This window comes from Ixodes scapularis, unplaced genomic scaffold (genome assembly GCF_016920785.2).
Source record: "Ixodes scapularis isolate PalLabHiFi unplaced genomic scaffold, ASM1692078v2 PGA_scaffold13__105_contigs__length_92229423, whole genome shotgun sequence".
Classification (NCBI taxonomy): domain Eukaryota; kingdom Metazoa; phylum Arthropoda; class Arachnida; order Ixodida; family Ixodidae; genus Ixodes; species Ixodes scapularis.
In genome coordinates this window covers 1702268-1715960 of record NW_024609839.1, presented here as the reverse complement: position 1 = coordinate 1715960, position 13693 = coordinate 1702268, and the positions used below count along the sequence as shown (strand labels likewise).

At 47.2% G+C, this 13693-nt stretch overlaps 1 protein-coding gene across 1 annotated transcript; it reads right to left on the bottom strand.

Moving 5' to 3' along the window:
- Window positions 1-7179: 7179 nt before the first annotated feature.
- Window positions 7180-12963, bottom strand: LOC121835518 (programmed cell death 6-interacting protein-like). Its single transcript, XM_042289803.1, has 3 exons — window positions 12864-12963; window positions 11804-11884; window positions 7180-7817 (listed from the first exon to the last, which is right to left on the bottom strand). Exons 1-3 carry the CDS (start codon window positions 12961-12963, stop codon window positions 7252-7254), a joined length of 747 nt encoding a protein of 248 aa, XP_042145737.1. The 3' UTR covers window positions 7180-7251.
- Between the last annotated feature and the right edge of the window lie 730 nt (window positions 12964-13693).

Below are 13693 nucleotides of genomic sequence, written 5' to 3'. Positions count from 1 at the left end.
AAAAAGTGCCTGTTCAGGTTCTGAAATTTAGTCACAGGGGATGTGAGTACGTAGGCTGACCGCTGGTGTCTGTGTCCGAGCTTTCAAACTGTTCGGCATTTCGGCACAGTTTCGAGACGTAGGTACACAATGCAAGGTGCCCGATGACCCGGCCGTTGATGTTTCCTTGTAATATCTGGATATACCAGGGCTCGAGGCGCAGTCCTTTCCACCAGCTTCTCGGCGTTCAATGTGATCGGCAGGTAAAGGGGTGCCCTGATTTCGCAGCGTATCAGTGAATTGCAGTGGCCCGGACGATTTTCCTGTTTACAACGCATTCGCGGTACGACGCGGCCGGAGTCTCCTGCCGACTTTGAAAGTAGACATTCATCACGACCTCTCGCGCCTGACGCCCGAGCGTGCCTTTGTGAAAGGACGTTTTGAAGCGACTTGGTTAGGAAAGCAGCGAAGCACATGATTTAGCCATTACGGGAACGAAATTACACAGAAAACTGAGCGCTGCAGCCGTGTTGCCAGTGGATGTACGTATTTCCTCCAAACTACATGCATTTACATATATTAATAAAACATAAACTTCAGATAAATAATTTCTTTCGTTGCAGATCATTCACAGCAGTACACATCTGGAATACTGTGCATTGTTTACGCCACCAAACAGTTACTAAAAAAAAATTACTTTTGCGGACTACTTTGTGGTGCGTAGGAATGCTCTTCTCGAAGTTGCGAACCGTTTCTCAGCCTTTGGCTGCGCTCGGACGGAAGCTGAAACGAAGTATAGTGTTCGACGTTTATAAAATGTGTACGAAGTAAACCAAGCTGCTGGTTTGGCAAAAGGAACGCTATTGCTTAAAATTACCGAAAAGCCCTGATTTTGCGCGTGTTGTGGTGTCTTTTATTTGCCTAACTCGAGTGATGCCGAGTCTGCAAATGTACTTTGTTCAAGCACAGGAAAAGTTTTAGAAGAACGTAAGGTATGGACTACGAGCGTTGCCGGCACGTGCCAATCCATGCTCAAAGCGACGGCACGAGCTCTCGCCAGCAACGCAGTCCTCCTACGAACCTCTTTACACTCAAGGAGAGGTGCAGTCTATCGTGTGCCTGCTCTCAGCTCTTGCTGCAATAAACGGGTAAACAAAATATATTTTTGCAGTGCATGCCGATGCCCCAAAATATTCCAAGACTACATTGGCATTTTTTTTTAATGTTTTGTGTTTAGCGGAATCGGAGAAAGCTCGGAGAAAGAAAGCGATTCCAACTCTGCTCGCGTTATTATATTTGCTGATCTAGACTTCTTCACGTGCTTTAGAGCTCCAATAATTGTGCACAAACGCTAGTTTCTTCACGTTAGAAAACAAAACTGTCTTTATATTTAGATAAAAAAAAATATTTAGATAAAAAAAAAGAAAAAAATCTCTAGTCCGCCGTATGCATTAGCAAACAAGTACGACCCGGCACGCAGGCGCAGCGCCTTGTGGGCCTCGCCCAGACATGGCGGTGGGGGGAGTAGCGCGGAAGGAGGCGAGGAGGATAGCTTTCGATGCAAAGGAGTAAAACGCAGGGAGAGGAGGAATTAAACTAAGCACGATAACAGCTCCACCCTTTAGCGACGAGTTGAAACATGAAAGTGGCTTCATATGGCCATCTGCTAGTCAGTGAACGTTCCCAAAGTCCGAAACTCCCAGGCACGAGGTGCCAAGATGGCGGCTCAATCTTTTTTCTTTATTGTGGATACAGTTGCCTAGAGAGGGGTAGTTGGTGCACTCGGCCATGAAAGCGGTCTTGACAAAGGGACCCGCAAACGTGCGAAAAAAAACAAAAAAAACAGAGGATAGCGATACAGGCTACGTTTACATGGATGCGACAGCAGCGCATCGGATCCAGTTGGCGAATCGGATCCACTTCAACCACTGCGTTTACATGGATTCGGATCGACCAGTTTGACACCTCGTGTCGAATGATCACAACGCAAACCTCGTAACCTTTCGATTGCTTCCGGGTTTTCCGGTTTGCCTAGCGTGGCGGAAGTGGGCGGAAGTCGCAATCGGAGCAGCGAAAATGGCTGACAGCGCAGCGGTGCTGGCGCTCTGCTTGGTGTTTCAGCAGCTCTATTTTGTTTCGCTGGTTGCCGCATGGACAAACCTTCATCATGCCGTCTTCGTTGCCACCTTTCTTCAACATCAACACCGCTGCCGACGCATACGTAGCGGCATTACGCCGCTGCGTCCTTTCCTGACCAGCGGCTGGACCTCACAAGAGCTGGCTGTCATTCAAGGTACGTCATCTGGCCTAGTTGAGCTGTACGCCTGTGACGTCTTACGCAGTGTCAAATAAAGAGCTGTTTCGAGGGAGCTGCCCGAGTGTGAGAATGACAATAGACCCTCGCGGCCTTTAATGCTGGTTCAGACACTTGCGTTTTAGCGCGTTTGGCTGCGTTGCGTCGAGAACAGAAAGCGAGTCACCGGAACATCTGTGCTTCGCATGAAGCGTGGAATCCAATTCAGAGAATTATCTTGGCACAAGATATAAGCAGCAGGGTTGTCCTGGTTTTTCGCAGCCGCAACGCAGTCGAACGCAATCAAAAGCAACTGTCTGAACCAGGCTTTAGCCATACCAACTCTGTTCTCTGCATGAGCCAGCAAGGGCTACAAGCAGGTGTAACAAACGCGGCAACAATATCAAAAAATGTTTTCATGACGAAAAAAAAAGGAAGTGGATATTTTTTTAGCAGCCGGCACAATAACCCGGAGTAAAAGGTGCCAGTAGTTGTCCCCTATTGGGTCTCGTATAAAACGGATTCTGAACACCGTTATCGGAAGCTCTGGATTAGCTCAGTGGGCAAGGTGTTAGCCTCATACGCAGAGGAACCTGGTTCGATCCCCCATGTGAATTTTTTTTTTTAATTTTTTTTTTGTTGAGGCATTAGGCGATATTTACGACATCTCTTTTAAAATTAACACTGGAAAAAAAAAAAAAAACAATGTTGTTGACGGAACACTTTCTTTTTGGGGGTGACTGGAGGACAGCGGGACTTGGGCCGCCGGCAGGCTCCCGCGAAGCGGTGGTACTGGTGGGCCAAATGGGTCAATATATTTCTAATGAGCAGCCGGAGACTGTCGCCGCGAAGCGGCGTGAACGCGGGCAGTTGGCTGTGTTAACGAGCTCCCCACTGATACACGCGCCGTCCGATACTGCCGGCATTTTCTTCCCGGGCTATTGTGCCGGCTGCCGGCAAAATAGTCTCACCCCTCCGCCCCCCCCCCCCCCCCCACAAAAAAGAAAAAAAGCAATGAATTGTCCTAAAGGAGGGGAAATAAGAGAAGGAAAAAAGATGACGGGCATCGAACCACGCAACCTCAGCAGCCTGGATGTGTGAGGAATATTCCCCCTCAACAAAGTACGCAGAGAATCGAGATTGTAACCAATTCACGAATGCTGTATCGGACGTAAAGCAGCACTAATTTACATTTGTATTTACGTCATGTTTCGGCCGTAAAGCGAAACATAGGTTGCGTAGGTTATACTGGGCGTGACCAACTTTTATTTCGGGTTCCGTAGGACGTTGCGCTAGACACTGCGGACACTTAAACAAGCCCAGACCTGTAAAGAGATTGCTACTGGGCAGAATCTTTAAGCATGCTTGCATGTGATATTTTCGAATGCTCGCATAAAAACCTAGCTCTTCCCGACGCCCAACGCGAGTGCGTTGCCGTGGCTGGGTGCTCATTCATTTTCAAATATCTCAAAATTCTAACTAGCCTGGCACCTTGGGTGCTAAAGGGGTAGCCACGGTCGCCCAATATCCGGCATGGTGTTTCAGGCAGTTCACTTTTAAACGTAGAACCTGGAAATGGGCAGAGGCAGCTTAAACAAAGGCTGTGTCTACAGTGCCGTCCGACGCCACTCCAATCGGGACTACAAGTGCCGTCCGAAAAAGTCGGACGGTGCGTGTATCACTGGGGAGCTCGTTAACACAGCCCCCCACCTGCGTTCGCACCGCTTCGCGGCGACCGTCGGCGGCTGCTAATTACAAAACTATTGACCGATTTGGCCCCGTCGTACACGCCCCTTCGCGGCGTCCAGCCGGCAAACCAAGCCCGCTGTACCCGATGCACCTCCGGAAACGAAGTGCCATACCACTTCGTTCAGCGAAACTTCGGCGGAAACATTCGTTTTCTTTCTCTGTGTTAATCTTGAAAAAAAAAAAGGATAATAAATGTAAATATTGTTAAATGCGTCGCCAAAATAAAATATTGGAGAAAACAAAAACAAAAAGTCAAGCCCACAGCGGGGATCGAATCGGGGATCGCCTACTTGTGAGACAGGCATCTTACCGCTAAGCTACAATCTGCCTCGAGAAACTCGTTTTGAGAACTCGTTTTATGGACCGACACGCTGCTTACAAACAAGCCCCCGTTTGCCCACACCAGGTGTGGGCACTGCGCGTGCGCAGAAACCAAATTCGGATGAGGCGAAGCAACTGCGCATGCCCAGTGCCGTCGACAGCGCCAACGCAGCTGTGTGACGTCACGGCCACTTTTGGACGGCACTTGAACGCGTGAGTGGAGTACCGTCGGACGGCACTTGAACGCTCTGCAAGAGTGCCGTCAGACGATACCCTAGACACTACGTCAAATAGAATATTCTCGCTCAATTCCCACACACTCACATGGTTCATCAAGTGCGAATGACGAATGAGCATCTATAGCAAGATGCTCATTCGACTTACTCTGCAGCCCCCTCCTTTGAACTTGCCAATTGATTTGACATAATTAAAGAACTTGTTAGTCCTTGCAGTGCACTTTGTTTAAGGCTGCTAGAATAATTACGGGTAAAATGTGATTCAAACCTAAATTTAATTGCACCCATGCAAGTGAATCCGGTAGCAGCAAAAGGGAACTATGTAACAATGACAGATGTCATACATGTAATATGAGGTAAGAGTTCAAGCTCTTCTATTTAAGGAGTCATACATTTTGTTGTTCTGTATTGCATTCCACAGGTGTGCCATTTTTTTCTGCTGCAGGATTGGGATGCGTGGAACCAGTGCAGAGGACGATTTGGATGAAGACGAGGTCTGGAGATTGGTGGGAGCGAATTGTTCAAACTAAGTTCCACGATGATGATTGGAAAGAAAACTTCCGCATGTCTAGGTCATCATTTGTAGAGCTGGTTGCTCTCGTTGCACCACATATGTCCCCCCATCTTCAGTGTGTGAGGCCCCCTGTGGAAGTGGACAAGAGGGTGGCCATAGCTCTGTACAAGCTTGCCAGCTGCTGCGAATACAGAGTTGTGGCCAACCAGTTCGGCGTGCACAAGAGTACCGTAAAGAAGTACGTGTATCTGCTCTGCCAAACACTGACAACCAAGTTTATGATGGACTTCATTCGACTGCCAAATGTTGAGGAGGCACGACAGATAGCTGCCAATTTTGAAGGGAGGTGCCACATTCCTCAGATCTGGGGGGCCATCGACGGCACCCACATCCCAATTCTGGCTCCAAGGAAGGGCTACCGAGACTTCGTCAATAGGAAGCATTGGCCGTCCTTCAACATGCAAGCTGTCGTGGATGACAGAGGAGCGTAAGTATTTTTGCTAAACGCGTTTCGAAGCAATTGAGGTAGCTGTTTAATCCTTTCATGGGCCATGGGAAATATATTTCCTATCCGGTCTTGATTTTAACTAAGGTCGAGGAAAGCGAAATTCCTACCCGTGGAGTGTGTCATCATCTGAAAAAATATATCTCAAAGAAAGCAAAATAAGTTATTGCCATCTGGTGCTGTAAATTTCAAGGTGGCCCTTTCACAAACAAGTCGGTGTGTAGCCGCAAATGAGATGATACTGGAGTGCGGCATTTTCTGTCGAGCAGATGTTGGGAAATGCATGCAAAAGCTGGTTCACACATTTGCATCGACCGCGTTGCACTGCATTGCGTCGTGCAGCACAGCGCCTCCTCTTCGGATTGTCGTAATGGTTGCCATAGCAACAGCTCGATGCAAGCAGTCTTAACAAAGTCAAACACATGTGTCTGAACAGACCTTATCTTTCAAAGTATGTGATTCAAAGCAATGACAAACATTATGAAGATGAGTATTCGGGAAAGCAAAAGTGCTACGAAAGGAGTTCCTTGGTTTTTACCCTCCTACAATCATATTAAAGCGTCTACCTTTTTTGCGGTTTCCACGTCCTTTGGGGTTCAGGCAAGCCAGCGGGCACGGAGAGAGTAACTAAATATCAGTGCGCCATATTTTAACCGGACGACGCGGAAACCTCCTCCACCGACAAGGGCGACCCGTGGTACCGAAAGCGCGCAAAATGTGACGTTTTTGGTCCTGGGCTTACTACTGGTCAGAGCCGCTGAAAACTTCTTTTTAGTCGAAATACAAAATAAATGTGGCGCGAACCGTTTCAATTTTTTATAAAAGTAGTTTTTGTTCAGTATTTTAGGTGAAAAAAGAAACGAATGCAGTTCATAAAGTACGGAAACAAGAAATGACCCGTCGACATACCCGCCACCAAGCGGTGGAAAAGGCGGCGCATACTAGAAAGGAGTATCTCGGCGACAACTTCCCACTAAGGTCAAGCAGCTATGTACGTCAAGCCTAGACATGTGCAGAACTTCAGATTCCTCTAAACACTGTTGCATCTCAAGAATAGGGGAGTGGAGAGGAGAAAACCTCCGTTTTTTTCAGGAACGGTGGTTCCCTCCTCTCCACTCCCCTCCTTTCCAGTGTTTGTCCCTAATGCGTAGAGAGAGGAGGGTTCTCCTGCTATTCTTAACTTGCGAAATACTGCCTAAGGGAATTCCAGGCTCACTGCTCCACACAGATATGCAATTAAAAAAAACTGCCAAGTCCTCTCTGACGGCATGTTTCATCTACTTTCTAGGCTTCGTAAAACTGCTTATGTTTTCAAATAAGTGCCTATATCTTAGCCATTATGACATGGGGTATCTAATCATATAGCGCCAAAAGCATGTGGAAATGGTATATTCCCCATCATATCAACCCCCCCCCCCCCTCCCCAAATACCCCCTATCACATGACTTCCTAAAAAAGAGCAAACCTGCTTGCGGCTCTTGAGCATTGTCGGTTTGCAGAAATCACCCTAGATCGTTGTTTTAATGTACGAAGAGCTGTGGGTCAATCGAGTAGTAACAGTGCTGATCAGAAACATTTTATTGCACATAGTCCACTTTTCGAATAAACATTGCACAGGTAACCTTGCACAGTCCTTTGTAAAACAGCTTAGAAACTAGTGATTGCGAGGGTCTGGGAAAGGAGGGGCCGGTGAGGTTGAAGGCATGTGGAAAGCAGGTTGCATTGTGGAGGTAGACGGCACTGGGAAGGCCGATGGCAGTGGGAAGGCAGGTGGTCTTGGGGAGGGGGATAATGAGGGGGAGAGGGAGGGCACTGGGGTGGGGGACTGGTGGACTGAGGAATACAGTGGGTTAGGAAAGCTTTGAGAGGGATTGCGGGACTGAGAAAACAGGGGGTTAATGTTAGAGAAGGTGGCATATGGAAAAGGTTGGAAATTTGGTGTCGCAGATTGAAAATTTGAAAGAAAGTTGGACTGCTGCTGCATAAACTGTGTGAGAAAATTTTGCGTCCCTTGCATCATTGATGCAGATACATTTGCCATCAGCTCCACTGAATTTCTATGCTCGATTTCTAGCATTTCTTTTTGGTGCTCCCGCTGCATGACCGCTTCCTCGTGCATGGTTTTTGCATTGCGGTCATGCAGCTCTTTCAGTAGGTCTCTCATCTCGCCGGCCTTAGACCGAGGCTGCTTTGCTGATGGTGTCCTCTCGTTCCTTACGCCTGGAAAAGAGCAGTTTTTATACATGGTTTAGATTCTTTAAACTTTGCCTACATCATTACATGATGCGCACTGGCACATGCAGTGCTGTTGGATGCTTCCCGCTTGTGTTAAAAAGGACAGTATTCTTACTGTTTTTGCTCCAATATTTGTATACACATCTTTTATTAAAGTGCAGTGTTCAAAAGACAGTAATCTCATTGTTTCTGCTGTCATATTTGCAGATAAATTTTTTTAAGACAGTATTCTGAATGCTTCTGCTGAAATAGCTGTATATCCCTCTTTTTATTAAAGTGCAGTGTTCAAGAGACAGTTTTCTTGATGTTTCTATGTACTTCTTTTATGAAGAACAGTAACACTAAAACATAGTTCTCTTCTATGCATGATTTTTAGTAGGTAACCGGAAAAGTGATGTAATATTTTCTAAAACGTACCATGATACATAGTCCATTCTAACTTCAGAGGATTGAGCCCTCCCCTTTTTCAACATCAGCACAGCGAGCACTGGAGTCCACTTTCCTCCTCTCCAGTGTTAGCTCCGCTAACACATAACAACGGGAGGGTTCTGTCTTCCCCTGTTTCTTAGTTGAAAAGGTCTATCGTGCTTAGCAAGCACAGCGATTGATTCTGAAAAGGCTTCAATCAACTTGCATAGTAAGCACTGACAAAACACAGCAGAGTGCTGCAGTTGAGTAGTGCTTTGCAATTCACAAAAAAAGGCATTCGTTGAATATCCTGTGAGATATAGGTACCATTTGCTTTACTACAGTAATAGCTGTTATTGGGAGCCCACCACAGGAATGCGTACGGCTTCTGTGCATGAACTGACAATTGTTTTCCTTGTTTCTGAAAGGTGCACGCGCTTCGATTTCTCCCAGTGCGAGTGATGAGCTCTGGCCAGTGCTTTGATGCCTAAGTCAGCGTTTCCCCTCGCTCGTGCATTATACTTCATCTCACCTTGGCATTACTCGAGTAATAGCCGCACTACTTATGAACAAGGCCCTTGCGTCTGCTTTCCCGCAGAACACATATACAGCCAATCATCGCGTTGCACAAAAATAACATAGGGAATAACTAGATCGAGAACACGATTCTCCATACAAATACAATGTTCACAGATGGTATCTTCGCGCGAAGACATTATCTCTGTCCTGTAAACCGCTGGAATTGTGCTGCCATCGCGGTGATTGCCAAGCCGCACGCCTTGTGGAAAAGCGAACCTTCAGGTTTTTTTAATAAACAGTGCGGCTATTACTCGAGTAAATACGGTATTGTTGGCTGCACGTATGACGCCTCAGCAGCTGCACGACCACTGATGCAGCGCGAGCGACAGTGAAGGCAATCGAGGTTATAGTCTCGCGCTAGCACAGCCTCTGTGCTTAGTCTATGCTAATGTGAGATAAAGTATAGCCTTCATTGTGCTTTCCTTTGCTAGACTCAGTCGAGACTCCCGTTCGAGCAAGCAGGCCCTGGAGTCCTGCAAATGCCAAGCGATGGGGAAGTGGGCCTCACACGAATCTGATAACGAGTTTGGTTACTCTGTGGCTTTGTGCCCGCAAAGCCCAAAGGCAATGTCAGTGAAGGGCACATGTTACTGAGAATTTTCACTGCCAACAAGGCATTTCATGTGCACTTCACACACAATCCATTCAGTTCCTTGTATAGTGTCTGTGACCGCCTTTTGCTTGAGCATGACGTGAAACCAGTGCCTCTTTTAGTGACCACAAAGCGGCGCTGGTGTGCATTCAATAAAATGGTACATTGTGTGCTCATTCTAGATGTCTCATTTTATTGCAAGGCAGTCCTTTCGGTGATGTGCAATGCACATACAGGGTGCTTGCATAGCATTCCTAAGCGTTCCCGGAGCTACCGCTGTGATTCACATTACGCCTCAACGTGATAATGTTTTTTTTTCTAAACAGACAACATAGATTGAACCTACATTGGTGGTGTGGAAAGAGTGCATGGCTGCAATAGGAAGTTTCATAATTCAGAGAACCCCAGAACTCGCTGCAGTGAGCCAGCGCTTCCTATTCATTTGAATTTCCGAGCACTAAAATGAAAGCAATTAGTCTTTACCCAAGGGCATTTCGCAATGGTGATAAACAACGGGATTGGAAAAAAAGGATGATTTCAACTTCGATTTTAGCTGCCACATTCTTTTCGCTTTCTACAAGCGAACAGAATGTGGCAGCTACAACAGTAACGGCCAACCACTGACCTCTATGACTATTTGCTGGATCGCGCTTGCCCAGCTCCGCGCAGCCACTGGTCGGCATACCTTGGCAAACCTCATTCATGAGGGCCCTCACTCACCTTCATTTTCACAGGTGAGGTGAGGGCGAGCGAGTTTCTGAACCAAACAGGAACATTTATGATTGGGAGGGTGAGTGAGGCCCATGAGGACCGTGAGGACGGTGAGTGCGTGAGGGGTGTGAGGGCCATGAGTGCGTGAGGCGTGGGAGGGCCATGAGGGCAGTGAGCGTGTGAGTGGCATGAGGGCCATGAGTGGTACGAGTGCGTAAGGGCTGAGGAAGGCGAGTGCGTGAGGGATGTGAGGGCCATGAGTGCATGAGGGCCATGAGTGCGTGAGGGCCATGAGGGCAGTGAGGGCCATGAATGCGTGAGGGGTGTAAGGGCCGTGAGAGAGGTGAGTGCGTGAGGGCCATCAGTGCATGAGGGCTATGAGTGCGTGAGGGCGGAGAGGGGCGTGAGGGCCATGAGTGCGTGAGGGGTACGAGGGCCGTGAGAGAGGTGAGTGCGTGAGGGCTGTGAAGGTGAGTGAAGGGCTGAAGGTGAGGGTGAGTGAGGGGCCTAGGTGAGTGTGGCTGTGAGGGTGAAGGTGAATGAGGGCGACCTAAAATGCCGACCTCTGCTGGTCGGCCACACTTTTGGAGGCATAACGTGGCCGACTTAGCGTTGCGGAGGCTGCGTGTTGTTCCCTCCTCCGGTGCTGCACTTCCGTAAAATTTTCGCCGGATCCTCAAACACTGAGCTAGCATTCCCGCTGCGTGTCAAGAAATTCATCAAACAACGGCGATCAAGAACGAGATGTCACTCATTCCTATTTTTTGTAGCAGCCTCCGGAACCTCTGGAACGCTAGTCGGCTATCTTATGCCTCCAAAAACGTGGCCGACTGGTGGCAGCATTTGCGGGACGGGCAAGCACAATCCAACAAGTTGTAATAGAGATCAGTGCTGCCAACTACACCAAAGTGTCTTTGGGATGGCAGTTTGTCAAAGTAAAAGCGAATATGACTTGATGCAGGCATGTATCGACATAAACGCGTGTTTCCATAGACTGGCTGGCCGTCATGGTCAACAAGTCGAGTTGAAAGGGCAGGGAATATGGAAAAGGGAAGAGAATGTGGCAGGTGCAACACTGACGGCCAGCAAGACTCGAGTGTTTAGGGGACGGCAGTTAACGATGTTGGCATGTATGATGGGGTGCTGAAAAGTCCTAGGCATGACCAAGAAGAAAACAATCTTGAGTCATGAAAACTTCATCATTATTCGGCATATTCACCTCGAAGTTCAACACACTCGTCACATAATTTCTGAAGTTTATTTAACCCTCCCAAAAATATTCTGATATCTGGTGACTGAAATACTGCTTTGCAGATGATATCACCTCAAAGTCGTCCAAAAATGTTCTTCGTTTCAAACTTTTTTACAGGTTTGGAAATGATAAAAAAAAGAGACAAGCTGGAATGGCAGGCAAAGTGGAAAAGAGAACAATGTGGCAGCTGCAACACTGACAGCAAGCCACACTCAAGTGTTTTGGGGATGGCAGCTAAAGACGTCGGCATGTAGGGCTGAGGAAACGACAGACACAGAAACTCGAAGCACATGTGACTTGATTCATGCATGTGTCGTCATAAACCAGTGTTTTCATGGATCGGCTGGTGGTCATGGTCAACAAGTCGAACTGAGAGGGCAGGGAACATGCAAAAGAGTACAGAATGTGGCAGTTTATGCCTGGACTTACATGAAGCTCTTTCCAAGGGAGTGTCTCCAGAGAGAGAGTCACCAGGGAGATCCACATCTCCATTTTCCTGGTCGCTTCCCCCTGAAAATTGAATTAGACTATAATATCCACATGTTGCAGCCCTTAAAAAAGAGAGAAGCAATGGATAGAGCCTCAAAAGAGCAGCCGTTAGCATACCAAAATGTTAATTGCTGCTGCACGATCTTCCTGGCATGTTTATACATGCCTGCAATACTTTAATCTCATTTGGCCAAAATGACCTCAAACGTTTTCTTTTTCTACCCAGACCATCTTGAGAAGCGAAGTAATATGATGCTCCAAAACCAGCACCTTAGGAAGACAGTATAAGCTTTTCCTTTCGGAGAAGCTTATGCTGAGTGCACATAATGAGATCATAAAACGCAAAAGTTAGAGCTGTAGAACCCAGGGATCCTGGGTTCAACCCTCACCCCCGCCCGTTTCGATCTGGATGAATATCGTGCCAGCACACGCTCGAGTATGACTGCGTGATGCGAGTTAAAGACCCAGGCTAGCGGTCGTGCTGCACTGGCCATATTTCTCGTCTACAGCGTGAACCAGCGTCACCACACTTCAAAGGTAGATGGACCTTACGGTGTTTAAACTCTCACAACCAATTTGACCTTTTACGAAGAGCATCCCCTGCATGCCTCATCAATACGCTTACACTAGTCTATGGTGTATTCATTTTATTTAAAGGATTGTATGTTCCATGTACTCATACTACCCTGTACTTCATAATCTGGAATGGTCTATAGACACCGAATGAGGGAGAAAGATATAAACACTGGAAAACCACCAGAATTTGAAGACAAATAAACACTGAAAACAATGAACCCTAGTTATTAGTAGTGATTCCTTCCTCTAATTTTTCTTATTTTTTATTTTTGTCATCCCCAGTACTGAGCAGCCAGCAGAGACAAACCTAGTTAGTAACGTCTATTTCTTTTGCATTTATACTTCCTCGTACGAGATTAAGGAGACTCATAAGCAATGCATAAGTAAACGGATGACTGCATTATAAATAGTCGCACACAAGTACCATTGTCATCTTGTTGCTCGTCCTCCAGGGAGCTGTCATGGCTGTCGACCCCGTAGTTTTGGGCCTGAGCCATGGGCCAATGGCAGAGCACAGCGTGCATGTGCTGGAACCATCGCCACTGTGATGGTGCTGCTCCGCTTCGACGTTGTCCGACTAGCTCCTGAGGTTAAAAAAGAGCATAATCAGAAACAAGTATCACACTTTAAAACATTAGTGTTGAAAGTGCCATCTGATAGCGCTCGAACTACGCCGTCAAGTACAGTCTGACCTGGTCGCCCGTCCAACACGGTTCCAAAAAGGGTACTTGGCAAGTTCCACATAATGAATTCTTTGTTCAAGCTCGTATGAACATTATCCATCCAGTTTGTGAAATGACTTGTAAGCACACCAAGGTTGCACTTTCGAGGCTGCCGCTATGCCCTCATCTATCTAATATTAAGATTCTACTGGCTTGCCTGCATTATTTCCTTGATTTAGAGCCTTTTGTTGCCCCCAGTATGAATAGCAACAGTGCTGAGTACAAGGTTAAGCAATGTGGGAGACTCCAAACCCTTCTCCAGTACTAGATTGCAGAGAAGACACACAGGAAAGGTTGTTTTAGCCTGCATGCCACATTACACTTCACACTGAGGGTAAACTACAGATGCGAACTACCTCCCTCATGATATACCTTTAATAACATTTTTCAGACAGACAGGGCACACAGCCAGCAGGGAGGCCCAGAGGGCCCGGGCCCACACCTCAACTGAACTTCCCCAGTTTTGCTGGTGCCTCCCCTCCCCCTCCCCACCAAGGGAATAAATGAACGAATGAATGGAAAGGCTTTTATG

Bases quoted from the DNA above. Each gene is read 5' to 3' on its own strand.
- LOC121835518 (XM_042289803.1), bottom strand. From the start codon at position 12,963: ATGCACGCTGTGCTCTGCCATTGGCCCATGGCTCAGGCCCAAAACTAC. The intron at 11,885-12,863 runs GTACTTGTGTGC...TTCAATTTTCAG, and splicing joins CGAGCAACAAGATGACAATG to GGGGAAGCGACCAGGAAAAT. The intron at 7,818-11,803 runs GTAAGTCCAGGC...GCTCTTTTCCAG, and splicing joins TCCCTTGGAAAGAGCTTCAT to GCGTAAGGAACGAGAGGACA.